This window comes from Ornithorhynchus anatinus, chromosome 5, assembly GCF_004115215.2.
Source record: "Ornithorhynchus anatinus isolate Pmale09 chromosome 5, mOrnAna1.pri.v4, whole genome shotgun sequence".
Taxonomy (NCBI): domain Eukaryota; kingdom Metazoa; phylum Chordata; class Mammalia; order Monotremata; family Ornithorhynchidae; genus Ornithorhynchus; species Ornithorhynchus anatinus.
Window position 1 is genome coordinate 63,287,754 of NC_041732.1, and position 25,230 is coordinate 63,312,983.

General features: G+C 48.9%; 1 protein-coding gene across 2 annotated transcripts in view; it reads right to left on the minus strand.

Annotated features, from left to right (window-relative positions):
• Nucleotides 1-1,555: 1,555 nt before the first annotated feature.
• FBLIM1 (filamin binding LIM protein 1) overlaps nt 1,556-25,230 on the minus strand; it is a 29,603-nt gene continuing 5,928 nt past the window's right edge. For both annotated transcript variants that reach the window (XM_029064321.1, XM_029064320.1), the window contains 7 exons: nt 22,571-22,845; nt 19,661-19,839; nt 18,264-18,378; nt 16,915-17,084; nt 14,723-14,901; nt 11,215-11,332; nt 1,556-3,339 (listed from right to left, as the gene is read on the minus strand). In XM_029064321.1, coding sequence (XP_028920154.1) covers nt 3,226-3,339; nt 11,215-11,332; nt 14,723-14,901; nt 16,915-17,084; nt 18,264-18,378; nt 19,661-19,839; nt 22,571-22,811 — 1,116 coding nt within the window. In that variant the 5' untranslated portion in view covers nt 22,812-22,845 and the 3' untranslated portion in view covers nt 1,556-3,225. The remainder of the gene's footprint in view (nt 3,340-11,214; nt 11,333-14,722; nt 14,902-16,914; nt 17,085-18,263; nt 18,379-19,660; nt 19,840-22,570; nt 22,846-25,230) is intronic.

Here is a 25,230-nt window from a genome sequence, read left to right on the forward strand (position 1 = left end):
GTGGATTTTTGTCAGAATACAATCCCTGTAGTGTGAAGACCTGAGTGCCTGGGACTCAGGGTGGATGTGGTTGCAATGCAATACATAAATAATAATAATAATAATAATAATATTTGTTAAGCACTTACTTTGTGCCAGGCATTGTACTAAGCGCTGGGGTAGATACAAGCAAATCAGGTTGGACACAGTCCCTGTCCTATGTGAGGCTCACAGTCTCAATCCCCATCCTACAGATGAGGGAACTGAGGCACAGAGAAGTGAAGCGACTTGCCCAAGGTCAAACAGCAGACAAGTGACAGAGCCAGGATTAGAACTCACGACCTTCTGACTCCAGGCCCGTGCTCTATCCACTGTGTCATGCTGCTTCTCATAAGTAGAAGTGTGACCTAGGGGAAAGAGCCCAGGCCTAAGTCAGAGAATGTGGGTTTTAATCTTGGCTCTGCCACTTACCTGCTGTGTGATCTTGGGCAAGTCACTTAGCTAATCTTTGCCTCAGTTTCCTTAGGAATCAACATCTCTCCCTCCTACTTAAGACTGTGAGTCCCATGTGGAACCAGGGTTCAAGACTGTAAGCTGTAAGCTTCCTGTAAGCCCACTGTGGGCAGGGAATGTCTACCAACTGTGTTATATTGTTCTTTTGTCCTCTCCCAAGCACTCCCAAGTTCAATGCTCTCACTCAATAAATCAGCGTGCAGCGTGGCTCAGTGGAAAGAGCACGGGCTTTGGAGTCAGAGGTCATGGGTTCAAATCCCGGGTCGGCCATTTGTCAGCTGTGTGACTTTGGGCAAGTCACTTAACTTCTCGGTGCCTCAGTTACCTCATCTGTAAAATGGGGATGAAGACTGTGAGCCCCACGTGGGACAACCTGATTCCCCTGTGTCTACCCCAGTGCTTAGAACAGTGCTTTGCACATAGTAAGCGCTTAACAAATACCAACATTATTATTATTATTATTATTAAATGAGACTGAGGAACGGTCTCTGATGACCTTGTATCTACCCCCAGCCCTTAGTACAGTGCTTGTCACAGAGTAAGTGCTTCCCCAAAACCACAGTTAAGATGGGGCTGAGAACTTGCAGCCAGGCTAAGGGAATGTTACTATTGCTGTATTGTACTCTCCCAGGCACTTAGTAGAGTGCTCTGCACACAGTAAGCATTCAGTAAATATGATTGAATGAATGAACAAATGAATGAATTAACATTGGGCAGGGATTGTCTCTGTTGCTGAATTGTACATTCCAAGTGCTTAATACAGTGCTCTGCACACAGTAAGCGCTCAATAAATATTACTGAATGAATGAATGAGCTTACAGCCTAGAGGGAGCAGCAGTTCAGCAGGGGGGAATCACTGAAGCCACATTTCTGAAAGAGAATTGGAACACCCAGCCAGAGACAGACTCACCTCCGTGGGCTAGGAAGCGCCTCTCTGCTTATTGTTATATTGCTCTGCGCCCAGTAAGCGCTCAATAAATATGATTGACTGACTGACTGAAAGGTTCTCTCTCCCCAGAGAAATCCCGAGGCACAGAGTTGGGGCTAAAGACAAACAGAGTCCTGTGGGTCTTGGTCATATTTACTATTTTCAAAAAGGGAAATGTGTTACCCTGAGGCTATCCTAGCAGGGAAAATAACATCTAAAATACCCCCGGAGCTTCCTGGTGATAGCCCCGGGGCTTTGGGACCTACAGATCTGTGTTAGAGAAGAGGAGGGTTCTTCTGGGGTAGGCCCTGGCAGGGCGGGGAAGGAGAAGTCGGGGTCACAACCCAGCGAGCTGGGGAAGCGGGCGCCGTCTGGCGAAGCCAGCCATCTTGTGGGGCAGCTGAGGCCGCCGGCTGGAGGGGGCCACGGGGATCAGGCTGAGATTGGGAAGCATTCTTGACAAGTTCCAAAGCTGCGTGAAAAGGAACCATCTGAGAAAAGTCTCAATCCACAGGAAAAGCCCAGAAACATCCCGATTCCTAAAGTCCTCCAACAGTTCTCCTGCCAGAGAATTTAAGTTCCCCCAAATCCAAGCTTCTAGCATTGATTGCTCCGGGTCCCCTGATGGGACCCCCTTATCTGGTGCTTGATTTAAAGTGTCAGTGCTGGTGAGTCATCCTGGCCGCCACCTTTGTTAGGCAAAGCGGCTTGTCGGCAGGCAGCGGGGCTTGGTAGTTTGGCGAAGTGGAAAGGAAAGAGAAGGATCAATGAGGCCCCGTCCCCTTGTGGCTTTTGGGGGGGGGGGAGTCCTGGGAAAGGCAGAGGGAGGTTTCGGGAACCCAGATGGGGCGAAAGAATCAGGGGTTCCTCCTGGTTACCCGAGAACCTGCAAACGGGAGGTCACAAGCACATTCCAGCTCCAGGACTGGCTTCTAGTGTGAGCTCGGGGGACTAGATGTGTGGACCGAAGCAGCCATCTCCCAGGCCCCCAGCCTGGGGTCGCATCGACTTTCAGGCAGTAGCTCAAAGATCACTTATCCCGATTGCGTGATGGGTACATGAAGCCGCTCTTTCCAGGACAGGACTGCAGCTCCTCTCCTCACGATGAATCTTCCATTGCCACGTGTGGTTTCTCCCACTTGGGAATAGAATTCCAGCAACTGGCCGGGGGATGAGGGCCATCCTTCAGCTGGGTGTCCTTTCTCATCACTCATCTTTAAGTTCACCGGCTACCATGCCAGCAGCGGGCCTGCGAGTCCACCGCTGACACCGGCCCATAGATTCCCCACATCCGACAGCTGCAGGGAGAAGCCAGGGATCGCGGGTGCGTGCAAAGCTGTGGGTAAAGATTTCCAGCTCCCTCCAAGCCGGAGCGCTCTCCTTATCCAGCGGGGCTTTGTGGAGAGGAACAGCATGTGGCCTCACCTCCCCCTCCCGGAGCAGCACTGGGATTCCAAAAACACCACAAGTACTAAATAAATTCCACGGCCGTGACCTCACGAAAAAAGCCCGGGGCTTTCAGAGCTCTACAGTCGAATGGACTCTTCCTGGGTGGACTCAGGAAAGAGTCGTGAGGATCTCAGAGCTTGATGGGAGAGAGGTGGATAGGACCCCTATTTTGGGGTTTTACTAAAAGGGAGGGCAGAGGAGTCTAGGCTGCAGTGGTTGGCTCAGGATTTCACCCCAGAATGGGGACAGATTGTCACTTTCCCATGGCTGGGAGGAGGGTTGGGGGTGGGATTGAGGGGCAGGGGGGTGGAGGGCTGCTGCATCCGCTGTCTGGGGCCAGGGTCCCCCGAGGGACCCTAGCAGCACCCTGCAGCGCTCTGCTTCACGTGGCAAGGTTTGCAGAAGAGACGATCGTTCAGTGGGTAGCAACCTTTATCCGTTGGCTCAATGGACAGGGGGATCCTACAGTTCTGCAAGAGAGAAAAGAAAGAGGGCCTTGGAGTCAGAAGGACCTGGGTTCTAATCCTGGCTCTGCCACGTGTCTGCTGGGTGACCTTGGGTGAGGCACTTCACTTCTCTGTGCCTCAGCTACCTCATCTGTAAAAAACGAGGATTAAGAGTGTGAACCCCCACGTGGGACAGGGATTTTGTCCAACCTGATTAACTTGTATCTACCCCAGTGCTTAGAACAGCGCTTGGTCCAAAATAAGAGCTTAGCAAATACCATAATAATTATTATTATTAGAAAAGGTTTCAGATGATGAGTGGCAGTCATTGGGAACCAGGTTAGAGAACAGACACCGTTCATGCCCTCAGGGAGATGCCAGTTGATTGAGGGAGTCAAGATGGAGAAACCAGCTAGGATCCACGAAACTAGCAAGGATCCACTAGTAGTTGGCTGGGTTTCCCAGTCTTACAAATGTAGAAAGAATCCTTCTTTTCGTGGGTTACCAGCCAAGGTCCAGAATGACAGCTCAGCTCCTGCAGAGCCAGCCGCACCCCCCCCCCCCACCCCCTGCCCAAGGTCTGAGTCAGTCCTCGTTTGCTGCCCTGTGCCACTTGTGCCCACGGCATGGGCACACACTACGTGCCATGGGCTTTTTCATAACCAAATTGGAATGGGTTGTGGAAGCAGCCAGAGACTAAGGAACCTGAATGTAGACTAAGGAACTTGAAAGTCTGGGTTTCTTTTTTTAATGGAATTTGTTAGGCACAACTTGAATGTCTGGGTTTCTTTTTTTTTTTAATGGTATTTGTTAAGCAGTTACTATGTGCCAGGCACTGCTCTAAGTGCTGGGGTAGTTACAAGGTGATTGGGTTGGATGCAGTCCATGTCCCACATAGGGCTCACAGTCTTAAACCTCATTTTAAAGATGAGGGAACTGAGGCACTGAGAAGTGAAGTGACTTGTCCAAGGTCACATAGCAGACAAGTGGTGGAGGTGGGATTAGGACCCAGACTTCAGAGTCTCAGGCCCGTGTTCTATCCACTAGGCCATACTGCTTCTGTATCTCTGGCTTAAAGAGAATCACAGAGATCTCAGGCCTGAAAGGGGTCTCTAGAAGTCAATGAGTCAATTCCCCCTTCTTTCAGGCAGGATGGCCCCTAAACTTCCAGGCTGTAAGCTTCTTGTGGACAGGGATCGTGTCTACCAACTCTATTGTATTGCACTCTCCCAGGTGCTTAGTACAGTGCTTAGTACAGTAGGCATGGAATAAATAGCATCGTTTGAGCAAACGATTACGGTTAATTAAATGGGAGAAGCCGCACGGCCTAGTGGAAAGAGAATGGGCTTAGGAGTCAGAAGACCTGGGTTCTAATTCCATCTCCTCCACTTACCCCACTGTGTGAGCTTGGTCAAGTCACTTCAATTCTCTGTGCCTCAGTTTCCTCATCTGCAAAATGGACATTCAATACCTGCTCTCCTTCCTATGTAGACTGTGTACCTATCCCAGTGCTAAGGGCAGTACTTAACACAAAGTAAGTGCTTAACAAATACCATAATAGTTATTATTAAACAATCTCAAACCAAGAGTGACCTAGCCCACCTAAACACCACATAAGTCCTGACCACCACGCCGAGAGGCTCTGTGACTTCCTCAGCGATGCACCTCGGGCCTCGGTAACCAGCTCGGTGCCTTAGTTTCCCCATTTATAAAATGGAGACAATAATACCGACTGGGCCGGGGGAGCTGTTGGGAGGGTGATGACAATGGGGATGGTAAAAACAATGGAAATTACTTTGCTAATGAGCCAGGACCAGTTCCCCGACAGGAATAATGAAGTTTCTTTGGCAACATTGAGTTTCTGGCCCAGATGTAGAACACCGAAGCAGGAACTTTCTACCTCATACCGCCCCCTGGTGGCCCGAAAGAGTCAGTGCACCTCCGACGGAGCCTGCCTTAGGCCCCAAAATGGACTTTGGAAGCCTTGGAGACCATCAATCTAGGTGCAGAGCACTGTAATTAATACTAATACTAATAATAATTGATGATGATAATAATGTTTGTATTTATTAAGCGCTTACTGCGTGCAGAGAGAGCACTGTTCTAAGCACTGGGGTAGATACAGGGGAATGAGGTTGTCCCATGTGAGGCTCACAGTCTTCATCCCCATTTTACAGATGAGGGAACTGAGGCACAGAGAAGTTCATTCAATAGTATTTATTGAGCGCTTACTATGTGCAGAGCACTGTACTAAGCACTTGGGATGAACAAGTCAGCAACAGATAGAGACAGTCCCTGCCGTTTGACGGGCTTACAGTCTAATCGGGGGAGACGGACAGACGAGAACAATGGCAATAAATAGAGTCAAGGGGAAGAACATCTCGTAAAAACAATGGCAACTAAATAGAATCAAGGCGATGTACAATTCATTAACAAAATAAATAGGGTAACGAAAATATATACAGTTGAGCGGACGAGTACAGTGCTGTGGGGATGGGAAGGGAGAGGTGGAGGAGCAGAGGGAAAAGGGGAAAATGAGGCTTTAGCTGCGGAGAGGTAAAGGGGGGATGGCAGAGGGAGTAGAGGGGGAAGAGGAGCTCAGTCTGGGAACGCCTCTTGGAGGAGGTGATTTTTAAGTAAGGTTTTGAAGAGGGAAAGAGAATCAGTTTGGCGGAGGTGAGGAGGGAGGGCGTTCCAGGACCGCGGGAGGACGTGACCCGGGGGTCGACGGCGGGATAGGCGAGACCGAGGGACGGCGAGGAGGTGGGCGGCAGAGGAGCGGTGACTTGCCCACAGTCACACAGCTGACAAGGGGCAGAGTCGGGATGCACTAAGCGCTTGGGAGAGAAGACTGCAACAGAATTAGCAGCCACGTTCCCTGACCATACAGGGAAGCAGCGTAGCTCAGTGGAAAGAGCCTGGGCTTGGGTGTCGGAGATCATGGGTTTGAATCCCGGCTCTGCCACTTGTCAGCTGTGTGACTGCAGGCAAGTCACTTCACTTCTCTGGGCCTCAGTGACCTCATCTGTAAAATGGGGATTAAGACTGTGAACCTCACGTGGGACAACCTGATTATCCTGTATATACCCCAGCGCTTGGAACAGTGCTCTGCATGTAGTAAGTGTTTAACAAATACCAACATTATTATTATTATTTTTCATTCATTCATTCAATAGTATTTATTGAGCGTTTACTATGTGCAGAGCACTGTACTAAGCGCTTGGAATGTACAATTTGGCAACAGATAGAGACAATCCCTGCCTAATGATGGGCTTACAGTCTAATCAGGGGAGACAGACGGACAAAAACAAGACAGCATAATCACGATAAATAGAATCAAGGGGATGTTCACCTCATTAACAAAATAAATAGGGCAATAAAAATATATTCAAATGAGCACAGTGCTGAGGGGAGGGGAAGAGAGAGGGGAGGAGCAGAGGGAAAGGGGGTTTAGCTGAGGGGAGGTGAAGGGGGGAAAGGGGAGGGAGCAGAGGGCGGAGGGGGAGCAGAGAGGGAGCAGAGGGAAAGGGGAAGCTCAGTCTGGGAGTGAGCATGAAGTGGGGAACAGTGTGGCTCAGTGGAAAGAGTGCGGAGTTGGGAGTCAGAGGTCTTGGGTTCTAGTCCTGACCACCACTTATCAGCTATGTGTCTTTGGGCAAGTGACTTCAGTTCTCTGTGCCTCAGTTACCCCATCTGTTTAAGACTGCAAGCCCCACGTGGGACAACCTGATCACCTTGTATCCTCCCCACCGCTTAGAACAGTGCTTTGCACATAGTAAGCGCTTAACAAATACCATCATTATTCAAGTGCTTAGTACAGTGCTCTGTACATAGTAAGCCCTCAATAAATACTATTAAATGAATGAAATAAGTAATTGATGGTACATAATTTCAAGATAGGTACATAAATGCTGTGGAGACAAACACTGACCTAAGATCCAGACTGGACCCGGTCAGCACAAAGCCAAACACGGTTGGTCTTGAGCTGGGATTGGGCTGGTGCAGGGCCCTACAGCTCATCAATCAATAAATCAACCGTTGGTATTTACTTGTAATTTAATTTAGAGAAGTTGCACGATGCAGTGGATAGAGCACGGATCTGGAGACAGAAAGTCATGGGTTGTAATCCCAGCTCTGCCATTTGCTGCGTGACCTTGGGCAAGTCACTTCACTTCTCTGTGCCTCAGTTACCTCATCTGTAAAATGGGGATTGAGACTGCGAGCCCCACATGGGACAGGGACTGTCTCCAAGCCAATGTGGTTATATCTACCCCAGTCCTTAGTACAGTGCCTGGCACATAGTAAAAACTTAAAAAAATCATTATTATTAATAACAATAATTGCAGTATTTGTACCATTGTAATTATTATTATTAATAATTGCAGTATTTGTTAAGTGCTTACTATGTACCAGGTGCTGTACTAAGCACTGGGGTGGTTACAAGCAAATCGGGTTGGACACAGTCCCTGTCCCATGTGGGCTCATAGTCTCAATCCCCATTTTACAGATGAGGTAACTGAGGTCCAGAGAAGTGAAGTGACTTGCCTAAGGTCATGTTGCAGACAAGTGGCGGAGCCGGGATTAGAACCCATGATCTTCTGACTCCCAGGCTCATGTTCCGACCATTAGGCCACACTGCTTCCCCCAAACTCCTCTTGTTTGGCTCAATGGGGGTTGGAAATGCAATTCTGCAATCATCCTAAAGCAATATGGCCATTTGGCCAGGACTCTCTGACCTCAGCAAATTCAGCAATCGGTGCCTCTTTCTGAAGGTTTAAAAAAGAAAAATCAATATTTTCCCTGGACTCCAATCAATTGATTGTATTTACTGAGTGCTTACTGTGTGCAGAGCACTGTACTAAGCACTTGGAAGAGTACAATACAACAATATAACAGGCACGCTCCTTGCCCACAACAAGGTTACAGTCTAGAGACTCCAGGTGACCGGTCACAGCGCCCCAGGACTGCAGCTAAGCCAGAGGGTAGGGCCTCCTTTCTGTAGGAATGTAGGCGTGGGGAAAGTGAAAGGTGCAATGGGGGAACCCCAGCAGGAAAGCCAACACCTACACTAGGAAACTAGACATGGAGGCAGGAGGTTTCTGAAAGAGTTTCCCTTCCCATTCCCCAGTCATCATTCAGAGGCCCACAGCTCTGGTCTCTGGTGTAACTGAGGAATTCAACCTCTCCCTCCCTAGGTCAAAGTCACGAGCAGGAGTCAACAGTCTAGAACTCTCTTTTTGCAGAAGAAGGGGAAAACTAAAGCAGTACTAATAATTATTATTATTGTTTTGGTACTCGTTAATCACTTACTATGTGCCAAACACTATTCTAATAGCTAGGGTAGATACAAATTTAGCAGGTTGGACACACTTCTTGTCCCATATGGGGCTCACACTCAATCCCCATTTTACAGAAGAGGTAGCTGAGGCTCAAAGAAGTTAAGTGATTTGCCCAAGGTCACACAACAGACAAGTGGAGAATCCGGGATTATTATCCAGGTCCTTCTGACTCCCAGGCCTGTGCTCTATCCACTAAGCCTCACTGCTTCTCAAAAAAATACTTTGGTGGGAGTTAACATCATTGCAGGAAGAGGGAAGTAGTTTGGTAGTGCAGTCTGGGGCTCCAGGTCCCCTATCTCTGGGCGTCTCCCTAAAGTCAGTCTATTTAATGAGCGCTTACTGTGTGCAGAATCTGTACTAAGCGCTTGGGAGAGTACACTATAACAATGAACAGACACATTCCCTGCTCACAACGAGCTTACAGTCTAGAGGGGGAGAGAGACATTAATAGAAAAAAATTACATATACGTACATAAGTGCTGTGGGGCTGGGAGGGGGAATGAGGGGATAGGGCAGCAACAGAGGGTATCCGTATCCCTGTCCACACCACCCACACCCCGCATTCCTGTGGTGGGCAGGATCCTTAAAGCCCTGGGAGAATAGAGGCAGTCTAGGAGAGCTGTTGCTCAATCACTGAACAAGGAGGCAGCCACATTGTCCTCCAAGGGCAGGCCAGCGGACTGACAAACCCTATTTGGGAATTCTCTGTTTCCGCTGCCCGGGGGAAGGGTGAGAAAAGGGGGCGGACAGTCCAAACAGTCAATTGTATTTCTTGAGCGCTAACTGTGTGCAGAGCACTGTGCGAAACACTAGGGAGAGTACAATAAGACAATACAACAGACACATTCCTTGGCCACAACAAGCTTACAGTCTAGAGGACTTTAACCTAGGCTAAACTGCCTAATGCAACCAGTGGGCCCCTAGTCTTGGATCACAGACTGGACCTTCCAAATATCCTAATCAATTATATTTACTGATCACTTACTGTGTGCAGAGCTCTGTACTAAGTGCTTGGGAGAGTACAATAAAAAGACCCCCGCACCAGGTGCCGTGAATAGGAAGTGCTTCCACACCATATAGGACAGTCTTTCTGTGACCACGGTGCAGATGGCACTGCCAGTCTAGCACCCATATTTCCAGCCCCATTGAGGCTCTCGGCTGTGCCATCTTCAAAGCCAAGCAGCCCCTGTGCACCTTCTTACATGAGACTGTGATCCCCACGTGGAACCGGGACGATGCTCAATCTGATTAACTCCCCAGCGCTCAGCACAGAGCCAGAACACACAGAAAGCACCGAATAAATACCACAGTTATTATTATCATTTTTATATTATGGCCATCAGAAGGAGCAGGAAGTAGTGGATAGAGCCCGGGCCTGGGAGTCAGAAAGTCATGGGTTCTAATTCTGACTCCGCCACTTTGTCTGCTGTGTGAACTTGGGCAATTCACTTCACTTCTTTAGGTCTCAGTTACCTCACCTGGAAAATGGGGATTGAGACTTTGAGCCCCATGTGGGACAGAGACTGTATCCAACCCAGAGCTTAGTACAGTGCCTGGCAGATAGTAAGCACTTAACAAATACGGTTATTATGATAATAATAATGTTGGTATTTGTTAAGCGCTTACCATGTGCCAAGCACTGTTCTAAGCAGTGGGGTAGATACAAGGTAATCAGGTTGACCCATGTAAGGCTCACAGTCTTCATCCCCATTTTACAGATGAGGTAATGGAGACACAGAGAAGTTAAGAGCTAGGGTAGATACAAATTAATCAGGTTGGACACACTTCTTCTCCCATATGGGATCTGCCCAAGGTCACAAAGCTGACAAGCAGCAGAGCCGGGATTAGAACCCATAACCTCTGACTCCCAAGCCCGGGCTCTTTCCACTGAGCCACATAACATGTTTTCTGGGTGCACCATATGCAGAACCCTATAAGGCACCCTCCCCCGAAAATATGAGAGGCTTCTGCGTTTATTACCAGCTGTGAAAACCTATGCAATATATGTACCTGCAAACATTCACAACACACACCTTAATACACACGCAGACTCTGCGTTTGGGATGTTACTAGAAGCAACCACAATGTTCAGTGCTTGGTAACCCAAATATATCTCCCTTGGCCCTTCATTCCCTCTGCCCTAGGCAATGTGGTTTAGCGAAAAGACCAAGGGGCCAAGTCAGGAGATGACTAGCCTGCTGTGTGACCTTAGACAAGTTACCTCACCTCTCTCGGTCTCAGATTCCACATTCTTAAATAGAGATAAAATACCTGCTCTCCCGGCTTCTTAGACAGTGAGTCCCAGGACGGTCAGGGATTGAGTCCAAAGTAATTATTTTGTATCTACCCCAATGCTTAACAGAGTGGTTGGGCACAGCAAGCACTTAATAAACCCCCCTCTAGGCAGTAGGCTCGTTGTGGGCAGGGAATGTGTCTACCAACTCTGTTATATTGGACTCTCCCAAGCACTTAGTACAGTGCTCTGCACACAGTGAGCTCTCAATGAATGCCATGAATTGACTAATTAGTAAATACCATAATTATAATTATTGCTACCTACCTCACACCTGTAGCAGTTTTCATGGAAATTTCGTCCCATGCACTCAATTTTGAAGGTGTCTTTCCCATCCCTGGGGATGATGGGATTTTCACAGCTGCTGCACACAGGGGCGAATTTCCTGGAAAAAGAAATAGTACAGTTCGTGGTCAGGTCCTCAGCCACAGAAATTAGCCTCACAAGCTGCTGACAGTCTACTGCCCAGTTCTATTTAAACTGTTGACATACGATTGGAATATTCAATCATATTTGTTGAGTGCTTACTGTGTGCAGAGCACTGTACTAAGCACTTGGGAAAGTACAGTACAACAATAAACAGTGGTATTCCTTCCCCACAGTCTAGAGGAGGGGAGACAGACATCAGTACAAATAAGTAAAATGACAGATATGTACATGAGTGCTTTGGGGCTGGAAAGGGGGAGGAGCAAAGGAAGCAAGTGAGGGCAATGCAGAAGGGAGTGGGAGATGGAAAAGTAGGGCTTGGTCTGGGAAGGCCTCTTGGAGATGTGCCTTCAGTAAGGCTGTGAAATGGGGGAGAGTGGTTGTCTGTCACATTAGGAGAGGGAAGGTGTTTCAGGCCAGAGGCGGGATGTGGGTTAGGGGTTGGCGGTGAGACAGGTGAGATGGAGGCATAGTGAGAAGGTTAGCACTAGAGGAGAGAAGTGTGCGGAATGGGTTGTAGAAGGAGAGAAGTGAGGTGAGGTAAGGGGGGCAAGGCGATGGAGTGGTTTAAAGCAAATGGAGAGGAGTTTTTGTTTGATATAGAGGTGGATGGGCAACCGTTCATTCATTCATTCAATAGTATTTATTGAGAGATTACTATGTGCAGAGCACTGTACTAAGTGCTTGGAATGGACAAATCAGAAACAGATAGAGACAGTCCCTGCCCTTTGACGGGCTTACAGTCTAATCGGGGGAGCTGGACAGACAAGAACAATAGCAATAAATAGAATCAAGGGGAAGTTGGAGTTTTTTGAGGACATGTGACATGGGGTGACGTGTCCAGGACGTTTCCCTTCTCCCTATCCCTTCTACATCTGCCTAGCTCCCTGTACCCCTCCCAACCTCAGCCCCACAGCACTTCTGTATAGATCTACTATATAGTCTAATGTCTGTCTCCCTCAATAGACTATAAGCTCCTTGAAAGCAGGGATCACGTCTGTCAACTCTACTGTATGGTATTCTCCCAAGCTCTTAGTACAGTGCTCTGAACCCAGTAAGCGCTCAAGAAATACCACTGATTGATTGATTGATAGAGTGGTCTGGGTTGTAGAGGGAGAGGAGCAAAGCTAAGTAGAAGAGGGAGAGCTGATTGAGTGCCAAAAGGCTAGTTTCCTGAGCTAGAAGTTAGGCACTGATGACTAACTTTTCTATCTTCCAATGATTGAATGAAAACTCGAATATCAGAATTCTGCATAACCTGACATTTTTCAGTGAACTACTTACCATTTGGCTTTAAAGCACTCAATCAGTTCACCCCATCCTACCTCACCTCACTAACCTCCTACGACAGCCCAGCCTGCACACTCTGCTCCTCTAGCACCAGCTTAACGCATTGTCCCCCGATCTCATCAACTTCGCCGCTGACCCCTTTCTCACATCCTCCCGCAAGCCTGGAACTCTTTCTCCCTCCATATACACCAGAGCACCACTCTCTCCACCTTCAAAGCACCATTAAGGTCACATCTTTACCAAAAGGCCTTCCCCGAATAATTCCTCTTTTCCTGGGTTCGCTCTCCCTTCTGTGTTGCCTATGCACTTCAATCTGTTACCTCTGGACACTTCATATTCACCCCACAACCCCTCGGCATTTGTGTACCTATTCTGAAGTTTTATTATAAATTACTTATTTATTCATATTAATATCTCCCCCTCTAGATGTATGGGAAGGGAACATGTCTGCTAATTCTGTTTTATTGTACTCGCCCAAGCACTTAGTACAGTGCTCTGCACATAGCTGTACTGTAAATATGATTGATTGATTAAATGTGGCTCACAACAAGGGGAGGAGTCCCTAGGCCGAGGGGGCCCAAGGTAATTGCACCAGTCAGCCCTATTCTAGGGGCAGGCCTGGCTGGAAGTTTCTTAACATGAGTAGGAGGCCGTGCACTAACCCCTGGGGTGATTCCCGGGGGATCCACCTGCACCCTGAGCTGCCTGCTGGATTCCTAATGGAAATGCCTGGCAGCTAAATTTTGTCTTGTCTTATGCCATCGAGTCGCTTCCTATCCAAAGCAACACCATGAACACATCTCTCGCAGAACACCCCGCTCTCCATCTGCAATCATTCTGGTAGTGTATCCATAGAGTTTTCTTGGTAAAAATATGGAAGTGTTTTACCACTGTCTCCTTCTGCACAGTAAACTTGAATCTCCACCCTCGTCTCTCTCCTGTGCTGCTGCTGCCCAGCACAGGGGAATTTATGGTCCCCAAAATGCTCTGGGGACTCCAGAATCAAAACGGGAAATCTCATCTGAGCTCCAGGGCTCTGGACTAACAGTGGGGATGACTCTATTTCCCCAGTTACTGACTCCCCCTGAGCCTGTGTCTGTCAGCCCTATCTGTTGAAGCCTCTGACTCTGCTTGGTATTTTCTGGTTCTCCTCTTCCGGAGGTTCACCCAGATGGGAAAGCAATGACTAAGTCCTCATCTCCTCTTCCCCCACTCCCTTCTGCATCGCCCTGACTTGCCGCCTTTATTCATCACCCCCTCCCAGCCCCACAACACTTACGTACATATCTGTCATTTATTTATTTATATTAATGTCTGTCTCCCCCTCTAGACTGTAAGCTTGTTATGGGCAGGGAATATGTCTGTTTATTGTTATTTTGTATTCTCCCAGCTGCTTAGTACAGTGCTCTCAGTACACACTAAGCACTCAATAAATACGACTGAATGAATGAAAGTGTAATCCAGTCTGGATCCCAGACCTTGTGACCTACTAGTCCACCTTCTCCTTGGCCTTCTTGGATGGTCCTCATCTGTCTCACCATCTGCCTACCCACTGGTCCCCCAGGTCTGCCCCACTCCCTATTAGTTGGGGTGTTTTGCCAAATGCCCCTCAGTCCCTTTGGGCCTTCAGGCCACCTCTATTTGGGAGAGTACAATGAAGGTGAGAGAGACAAGAGTCCTGCCCACCTGGAGCTTACAATCTAGTAAGGGGGCAGGGAATGGCAACAGGCTCAAAATAAATTACAGATAAGAGGAAGAAGATAATGCAAAGATGGCTATGTGGATGAATAAATGTTTAAATAGAAGTTGGTATGCTCAGACTACTGCCCACTCTTCTTCCCAAACCCCAAGTTCCCCATTCATGGCTTCTCCGATAGGCTCTGACCTTTCTCTTCACTCTTGCTCTGCCCCTTGGTCTTCCATCCCTTTCCTCTGACTTTCACTTTCCCCACGGAATACTCCCAGAGAAACCAATCAGCCCATGGGTCCCACTCCCTAAGCCCCTTGTAGCTAGATGGAATGGAGTTTGGGGGGGCGGGGGGCAAGAAGGTCCACGCACCGGTAGAAGTCGTCCAAGCAGTAGGGCTGGTTCTCTTCGTCCAGGGCGAAGTTCTCATCCCCAATGGGCCGAGCACACACCATGCAGATGAAGCAGTCAGGGTGGAAGGCCTGGCCCATGGCACGGGTGATGTGTTCCTGAATCACCAGGTGGCACTGGGCACATTTCTCCAGGGTGTCCTGATGGGAGAAATTGCTAACTGGAGACAGAACCGGCCTCTGGAGACCCAGTACTGGCCTCTGGAGACCCAGTGGCTGGGGTCAGGGAGACCCTAGCCTGCAGGGGAGGACTGGGTGGGCCACTGCCCTCCCTCCCAATCCACCTATCAATCAGCTCACCCAACCCTCTCTGAACAGTGGCCCCTGCTGAAGGCTGCCACCAGGTTGCTAAAAAGCTACAGAGAAGCAGTGTGGCTTAGTGGAAAGAGCATAGGCTTGAGAGTCAGGAGACCTGGGTTCTAATCTCAGCTCTGCCATTTGCTTGTTGGATGACCTTGGGCAAATCACTTCACTTCTCTGCATCTCAGTTTCTTCATCCATAAAATAGGGAGTCAATCCTTGTCATCCTTCCTTCTTATTCACCTCTACCTCAGTTCCACAGCACTTATGTTCCTGTCTGTAATTTATTTATTCATTCATATTAATGTCTGTCTCCCCCCTAGACTGTAAGCTCATCGAGGGCAGGAAACATGTTTACCAACTCTGTCATATTGCACTGTCCCAAGCACTTATTACGGGGCTCTGCACACAGTAAGTGCTCAATAAATACCATGAACTGATTGCAGTCCATTTGAGTGTCTATTATCATTAATAATAGTATTAATGCAGTTACATCAATATTATATTATAATTATTAATAATATAATAATAATAATTCAAGGTACAGATGGGATGGTGACCAACCTCTCTCAAAGACCAGCTGATCTCCCATCTCCTTCTATCTCTTCCTGAGCCCCTAATACTCAACCAGTCATGTCTTGGGCTGACATTGGCTCTGTCTCTCTCACCTGATCACAGTGATCCCCGCCCCCCATCCCCCACCCCACTCCACCCTATCCCCCACCCCGGCATTATTTTACAGTCAGAACAACTGAGACCCAGTCCTAGGGAGAGTTTACTTAAAGACCAAGCCCCCAGTGGTCTAAATACCCCTAAATCCTGATCCCTGTCCCTCCCCTTTTCTCCATCACATCTGGCCTCTCCTGAAGTAGTGCCCAAATAACTACCGCTCTGCCCTTGGGCCTAGTTGCTATGAAAACAGGGGTATCCTAACCTAATCCTCCTCGACCTCTCAGCTGCTTTTAACACTCTCCTGGAAACATTATCCAGCTTCTGCTGCACTGATACCGTCCTCTCCTGGTTCTCCTCCTATCCTTCCAGGCCCATTCTCAGTCCCTTTCATGGACTCCTCCTCTTTCTCCCACCCCCTAACTATGGCAGTCCCTCAAGGTTTAGTTCTGAGTCCCCTTCTATTCTCCATCTATACCCACTCCCTTGAATTAATTTGACGAGAAGCAGCATGGCTCAGTGGAAAGAGCACGGGCTTGGGAGTCAGAGGTCATGGGTTCAAATCCCGGCTCTGCCTCTTGTCAGCTGTGTGACTGTGGGCAAGTCACTTAACTTCTCTGTGCCTCAGTTCCCTCATCTGTAAAATGGGGATGAAGACTGTGAGCCTCATGTGGGACAACCTGATTACCCTGTATCTACCCCAGCGCTTAGAACAGTGCTCTGCACATAGTAAGCGCTTAACAAATACCAACATTATTATTATTATTTGCTCCTGTGGTTTCAACTACCACCTCTATGGCTGATTCCCAAATCTACATCTCCAGCCCTGACCTCTCTCCTTCTCCTTGAGAAGCAGCATGATGGCTCAGTGGCAAGAGCACGGGTTTGGGAGTCAGAGGTCGTGGGTTCTAATCCCGGATCTGTTGCTTGTCAGCTCTGTGACCTTGGACAAGTCACTTAACTTCTCTGTGCCTCAGTTCCCTCATCTGTAAAATGGGGAGGAAGATTGTGAGCCCTACGTGGGACAACCTGCTTACCCTGTAATTAACCCAGTGCTTAGAACAGTGCTTTGCATATAGTAAGCGCTTAATAAATGCCATCATTATTATTATTATTATTTTCTCCATTGATCGACTGTTTGGGTATCGGTCGCATCTGTGTTGGGCCGGGAGGGGTCCGATTTACCTGGTAGCAGGGCTCACAGAGGGGGCGGCCATCTTTCTGGTAGAAGCGCTGGCCTGCCAGCTGGTGATGACAGGTGCGGCAGGTGAAACACTGGGCGTGGTACTGTTTTTTCATGGCCTCCACCCCCACTTCATGGGGGGTTATGACTTTATGGCAGAAGGCACAGATATCTGGTGAGGTCGGAGGAGAAGCCATGGTGAGTTCACATTCTTGGTTCCTCTCACCTGTCTGTCTTCACGCACTAGACTGTAATTTACTGTTTTATATTAATGACTGTCTTCCCTTCTAGACTGTAAGCTAGTTATGGGCAGGGATTGTGTCTGTGTATTGTTTTATTGCATTCTCCCAAGTGCTAAATATAGTGTTCAATACAGTGCTCTGCACACAGTAAGTGCTCAATAAATACGATTGTTGGATTGACTGACTCCATCCTCATAAATAAATACATATCACACCTCCATATTAGGTACTATGGGGTGTTACGCTAGATGTGACTCAAGGCCCTTACTATATAAAAGAAGAGTTGAGTTAACTGGTGCCTCGTTCCCCAAAATTTTGCCTAGATCTACTAACTGGAGGGGAGAATGGGGGAGACGAGAAGAGGGAAAGATTGGTCAGTGCTGCAGGTCCCAGAGGCTAGGGCAGAAGGTCCTGAACAAGTGTTAAGCTGGTGACTGGGACCTTCCACTTATCTTTGCCCAGTCAGGATGTTTGCTGCCCTGCCTACTTCCCTTTGAGGTTGACTTCTGACAGGCTGGAATTAGGGAAGAAGTCGGATAAGCCACCATGGAGGAGGGAGCTGGGATGAGGACTTGGAAACTGACCGCCCCATCCCCCCATCTCCTTCTCCACCTCCTTTTCTACAGCTGCTGGAGGAGCAGGGGGAGAAGAAGAGAGACAGCAGAATCCAGTAGGAATTAGGGGAAGACTCATCTCTTTCAGATCCCAGGACTTTGCTCCGCAAAACATCAGCTTTTGCCAACCCCTGGCTGGGTGCCTAGCTCCCACCAAGCCTCTAGTGAGGAGGAAGCGGGGACAATCCTAGCCAGGAGAGGGCAAGAGTGGGCACACAATCTATGCCCACTGATGAGGTTTGGTCCTGAGCTGGTCTTGCTTGGCACGGGCATTGCCCAGGACCTGAAATTTTATCAGATCCCCAAACCACCTTGGTTCCCCAGGATCTGGGGCACCCCAGGATTACTTCCCATAGGAGGTCTCCCCTCTCCCTGACACCCTGTTCCTGTGTGCCAAGGTCAAGCTTGTGGAACCAGGTCTGTCCTGGCCCCAGAAAACCCACTGGGCCACCTGTCCGGGAAATGGCTCTGCAGGCTCTCTGTCCAGCCAGTCACCTGGGGATTCTTCTCTCTCGGGGCGGCCAGTGGGGTTTGGTGGGGTCATGGGCAGCTCCGCTGTTGATCTGGGGAGTTCGGGCGGGGCCCAGCTCTGGGGATCCTTGGCTGGAGCCTGGGGAAGAAGCAGAAACATCTCACGCCTGGTTCAGAGGCTGTGTTTGGGAGGTGGAGACATCAGGAGCAGCCTTTTAGTGGATATTCACACTCAGCTTCTTCCTCCACAGCTCTCAACTGGAATCGGGCTTCTCCCCGGCCCCAGGGAGCATGACCTGGGATTGGACTACAGCTCTATCCTGAGACAAGAAATTCTTTTCGGCACCTCTAGGCAGAATGAAAATGGGTCCTCCACCCAAAATTTTCAGAGAAGACAACCTAATCGTGATCTCCAGGCTGGTGTAAAATAACCCTTCTCTGGCCCCAGCAAGAAGACACAGATGGAAGCCAATAATAAGAATAATAATGGTAATAATAATATTTGCTAAGTGCTTACTATGTGCCAAGCACCTTACTAAGCACTGGAGTAGACACAAGATCATCGGCTTGGACACAGTCCGTGTCCTACATGAGGTTCAAAGTCTAAGGCTGAGGAAGAGTTGGTGTTTAATCCCCAATTTGCAGATGAGAAAATAGAGGCCCAGAGAAGTTAAGAAGCTTCAGGAGGAGGAATTTGCACTGGATATCCAGGCATGTGGGCGGGGAAGGTATTCAACACTGAAAAGGGTGACAGCAACACTAGAAGAGGTGACAGAATGAGGTTATTCAGTTGCCTCTGGAATAGATTTCCATCTCTCTGGGATGGGTTGAGTGAGGGACCACCTGGAGGCAGAAGGAGAGACTATATCCCTCAATCAAATCAGTTGTAATTATTGAGCACTTACTGTGCGCAGAGCATTGTTCTAAGCACTTGGGAGAGTACAATAGAATAGTCGGTAGAGACTCTCTGCCTGCAACGAGTTTACAATCTAGATGATCTCGGAGAAGCAGCGAAGCCTATTTGATAGCGCATGGGCCTGGGAGTCAGTAGGACCAAGGCTCTAATCCTGGCTTCGCCAATTGTCTGCTGTGTGACTTTAGGCACGTCACTTCACTTCTCTGTGCCTCAGTTACCTCGTCTGTAAAATAGGAATAAGACTGTGAGCCCCATGTGCGACAAGGACAGTGCCCAACCTGATTAGCTTGTATCTACCCCAGTGTTTAGTACTGTGCCTGGCCCATAATAAGCACTTAACAAATATCATTTTTTAAAAAATGCTCAGACTGAGGATTTTATGGTTTTTAAAAGACCAGAAGGGTCCCCTCCTCTAAGGGCTCTAACTCTGATCCCCCCAGCCACAATGAGGGGAGGAAGAATCAGAAGGCTTTCTGGAGGAGGAAAGGAAGTGGGAGGGGTTTACCTGCGGCGGGGGTAATGGGGTGACCAGGTGCAGCTGCTGCAGGTCCGAGCTGAGTGTCTTCTCCTTCTCCTCCTCCTCCTCCCCTGAGAGGAGCAGGTAGGGTGGAGGAGGTGGCAAAAGAAGTTCAAGGTCTTGGAAGGCATCCTCGTTGTCTGGAATGGGAGGAGGGAAGGAGGAACCTGAAACCAAAGGGGAGAATGAAAAAGCTGCTGAAGCCACCTCTCCCACCCTGGAGGGACCCCCCGTCCCCTTACCTGCGCCCCACACCTCCTCTTCCAAGAGATCTCAGAGCACTTTACAAAGCTCTCGCCCATCGATATTCTCAGAAAATGAATCGATGGCAAGGGTAGGTTCCAGGAATGATGAAGAAACTGAGGCATACTTAGATTTGGAAGGCCTTTGTTTACTAGAGATCATATTTGAATCGATTCCCTTGGATTTATTCCCATAATTGGTGCTCAATAAATACCACTGATTGATTGGTTGATTGATGGTTGAGTATACTGCTAGCAAGGGTAGCCCCGTTGTTGGTCCCGTGGAAAGGCACTGCTCTGGGGACCAGGAGACCTGGGTTCTAGCCTCAGAATTGCCTGCCTGGTGATGGCTAACTTGGGCCAAGCCCACACATGCTTTTCCCAATATGCTGCACACTTGCCTGCCCACTGACTTGTTGACCTTTGGGCCCCAGCGGGAGCACGACTGGCATGGATGAGAGAGCGCGAGGGGCCCCCGCACCAGTCACTAGCACTAGAATAAACTCCTCTGATCACGTTCTCGGTCTTCACCCGCACCGTCTTGAGGAGTGGGGAGACATGGACTAAACGTTTTTGTAGAAAAACTATCAGGGCAACCGAGTGAAGTATGGACTGGAAACGGGAGAGACAGAGGCAGGGAGAAAGGATCCCGGGGGGACCCTATGTAATCCATGCGAAGTGGGAGGGGCAGGCTGGGTTAGTTAAGTCAAGGCCTTCAGGTCACAAGAGGGAGGCAGGGTGGAGGTGGGGTGACTCCTTGCTCCTCCAAATTCCATCCGACTCTAGACAGGGAGGTGTGAGGATCTTGGGACAAAGGAGACAAGGGCACCGTAGAAGGCATTCTGCTGAAGAACCCAGGGACCCCCATGAGGAGGAGTGAGACTGCCGGGAGAAAAGAGAGTCCAGTTCTTGAACCCAGGGGTTTCGCTTCCCAGCCCAGTGCTGCACTGGGAGCTGCCAACTGAGGGCAAAGACAGCCCTCTGGCCTCACTCCTTGATCTCTGCACAATTACTGCCAGGGTCATTGATGAGCCAGCGCTTTACTTAGAGATGAAGAGGTGGCACCTGCCAGCTTGCCACAACAATGGAAGATAATTGATGTGAGAACAAATATCAAAACCTTGCGGGACAAGGAATCAACCTCTCCAGCTGGGGTTCCAGCTCTGTCACGGGAGCTCCTAGTTCTGAGGGGGACGAGCCTCACAAACAGAGCTGGGCTGCCGCTCCTCTCGCTCCTTCCCTCACCTCTCACTGAAATCCATGAGGGGGGCCTGCTCTCTTCCTTCCCCCACCTACTGCTAGGCACAGGGAGTTGGGACTACTGTCATCTTAAAGGCACCATAAGCTCCTTGTGGAGAAGGGTCATCTCTTTTGTGTCTGTCGTACTTTTCCAAGTGCTTAGTACAGTGTCTCACAGTAAGTGCTTAATCCATCGATGGATCCATCAATAGTATTTATTGAGCGCTTATTCTGAGCACTGTACTAAGCACTTAGAGTACAGTATAACAATATAACAGACACATTCCCTTCCCATAATGAACTTAAAGTCTGGAAGGGGAGACAGACATTAATCTAAGTTAATAAAAGATGGATATGTACATACGTGCTGTGGGCTGAGGGGTCGGTGAATAAAGGGAGCAAGACAGGGTGTCGCCGAAGGGATTGGGAGAAAAGGAAATGAGAACTCAGGATGTGGTCGAGAGGTCGGAGGTGAGATGGTCGAGATGGAGCTACATTGAGTAGGTCGGCATTAGAGGAGCAAAGCTGGGTTGTAGCAGGAGAGTAGTGAGGTGAGGTAGGAGTGGGCAAGGTGACTGAGTGCTTGAACGCTGATGGTAAGGAGTTTCCATTTGATGTGGAGGTGGATGGGCAACCATTAGAGGTTCTTGAGGAGTGGGGAGACATGGACTGAAAGTTTTTATAGAAAAACTATCAGGGCAACAGAGTGAAGTATGGACTGGAAATGGGAGAGACAGAGGCAGGGAGGTCAGCAAGGCGGCTGATACAGTAATCAAGGCGGGATAGGATAAATGCTTGGATTAACGAGGTAGCAGTTTGGATGGAGAGGAATGGGTGGATTTTAGCAATGTTGTGAAGGTTGAACCATCAGGATTTAGTGATAGATTGAATATGTAGGTTAAATGAGAGAGATGAGTCAAGGATAATGCTGAGGTTACAGGCTTATGAGACAGGAAGGATGGTGGTACTGTCTACAGGGTTGGGAAAGTCAGGGGGAGGACAGGGTTTGGGGGAGAAGATAAGGAGTCCTGTTTTAGACATGTTAAATTTGAGGTGATGGCAGGACATCCTAGTAAAGATGTCTTGAAGGCAGGAGGAAATGAGAAACTGCTTAGTACTATTTTAGGACACTACCCAGACTCTTTATCCTCTGGGCCATGGGCCTGCTGTGTGACTTCGGTCAAGTCACTTCACTTTTCTCTACCTTAGCTACCTCATCTGTAAAATGGGGATTTAGACTGTGAGCCCCATGTGGGATATGGACTCTGTCCAACCTGACTAGCTTATATCTACCCCAGTAGATAGTACGGTGCCTGGCACACAGCAAGTGCTTAAGAAATATCACAATATTCTAAAAAAAGCTGTGAGGAACCTGGCTCAGATAGGACTAGAAGCCAAGAACTTGGCCTCCTCTTACCTCCATTGGACAGCTGGGCAGGTGGTGGTTGGGACGGAGGGATGCCTGCGCTCCAGTTACTCGGTTTCCCCCCGAGGCTGCCGCCAGGAGCCTTCTTGGCCGAGGTGGGGTCACGGGGGTGACTGACCTGGGCCGCGCCACCCGTCTGCCTCACCTCCTCCACCACGGCCTTGTCCTTGCGGGGTGGCGCTAGGGTGATGAAGATGGACGAGGCGATTCTCTTCTCTGACTTCCCCGCCATCGTCCCTGTGTTTGACGGAGAGGCTGCAGGGCAACTGGGAAGCGGAAGCAGAGACGGGTGAGAGTCATTGGCTTTGAGGTACATTCCCAGCTCCCTCCCCCAGGCCCAGGGCTCAGGTCCAGCCTCCCTTCTGCTGCTGCCAACCTGGGTGGGGGTGGGCCAGGGCATCTCGGGCCGATGACTCTGGCTTGGGCAGGAGAGAGGTGGGACTCTTCTTGTGTCCCGGCCCACCAAGACCTTTTGATCATCACACACATATGAACACACACACACACACACACACACACACACACACACACGAAATCAATATGCATAGCTCCACTCATGCATAAATACACCCGTAATCTCAAATATACAAACTTATGCACACAGTAAACCACATAAAATATGTACACTTATTCCAGCACAAAGAATACATAAATAATCCATCAGTAGCATTTCCCAAGCACTTATTGTGTGCAAAACATTATACTAAGCACTTGGGACAGTCCAGTATAATAGAATTGGAAGACACGATCCCTGCCCACACAGAGTCTAGAGGGGGTGACAGATATTAAAATAAATTACAGATAGGGGAAATGGCAGAGTATAAGGATATGGACATCCAGCCTACAGGGCTGGGGGAGGGGTAAGCATAAGCACTTATGCTTATGGAGTACAGATGGAAGGGCAAAGGAGACACAGAAAGGGGAGGGCAATAGGGGAAGTAAATACATATACACACTCATGTACACTGTCATACCCACATTCATATATTCACATAAACTCTCATTTATTCATCTTTAATGCTTCTGTTGTGACCCAAAGACTTAGTACAATTCATTGCACTGATTAAGTGCTCAATAAATACCTCTACAATGCTACAACATACACAAACGCCCATACATGCACTCACATACCTATATACAAACTCACAAAAACCCATTTATACACAGATACTCTCATACCTTCTTAAACAACTCCAGTGGTTGCCTATCAACCTCCGCTCCAAACAAAAACTCCTCACTCTAGGCTTCAAGGCTCTCCATCACCTTGCCCCTTCCTACCTCTCCTCCCTTCTCTCTTTCTACCGCCCACCCCGCACGCTCCGCTCCTCTGCCGCCCACCACCTCGCCGTCCCTCGGTCTTGCCTATCCTGCCGTCGACCCCTGGGCCACGTCCTCCCGCGGTCCCGGAACGCCCTCCCTCCTCACCTCCGCCAAACTGATTCTCTTCCCCTCTTCAAAACCCTACTTAAAACTCACCTTCTCCAAGAGGCCTTCCCAGACTGAGCTCCCTTCTCCCTCTACTCCCTCTACCACCCCCCCTTCACCTCTCCGCAGCTAAACCTTCTTTTCCCCCTTTCCCTCTGCTCCTCCACCTCTCCCTTCCCCTCCTCACAGCACTGTACTTGTCCGCTCAACTGTATATATTTCCATTACCCTATTTATTTTGTTAATGAATTGTACATCGCCTTGATTCTATTTAGTTGCCATTGTTTTTAAGAGATGTTCTTCCCCTCGACTCTATTGCCATTGTTCTTGTCTGTCCATCTCCCCCGATTAGACTGTAAGCCCGTCAAACGGCAGGGACTGTCTCTATCTGTTGCCGACCTGTTCATCCCAAGCGCTTAGTACAGTGCTCTGCACATAGTAAGCGCTCAATAAATACTATTGAATGAATGAATGAATACCCCTACATGGTCCCATACACAGATCTAAATGCAATATATTCACACACATGGTCCCATACATTCCCCCCATCAACACCTCTGCCCCAACACACACACACACACACAAAATGCCATGCACACTGCGGGTCTCGGGGAGCAGCCAGGTGGCTGCAGGCACAACTGAGACATTTATGGTAACGTTGTAACAGCATGGCCTAGTGGAAGTCACCCAGCTGACAGGTGGCAGAGCTGGGATTAGAACCCATGACCTCTGACTCCCAAGCCTGCTTGACTCCCATGCTGAGAAGCAGCATGGCTCAATGGAAAGAGCCCGGGCTTGGAAGTCAGAGGACATGGATTCTAATCCCAGCTCGGCTGCTTGTCTGCTGTGTGACCTTGGGCAAGTCATTTCACTTCTCTGTGCCTCAGTTACCTCATCTGTAAAATGGAGATTAAAAGTGTGAGCCCCACATGAGACAAACTGATTACCCTGCATCTACCCCAGCGCTTAGAACAGTGCTTGGCACATAGTAAGCACTTAACAAATACCATAATTGTGATTATTATTATATCAAATCCCCATTTTGCCGGTGAGGAAACTGAGGCATGGAGAAATTAAGTGACTTACCCAGATCCTCAGGCTCCCAGATCCTTGGTTTATCCACAAGGCCAAGCTGTTTCCCTTGCAGACATTCTCTTATCCATTTCCCCAGGAGGTGGGGGGATAGGCTCTTGGTCTCAATTTTACAACTGTGGAAACTGAGTCAT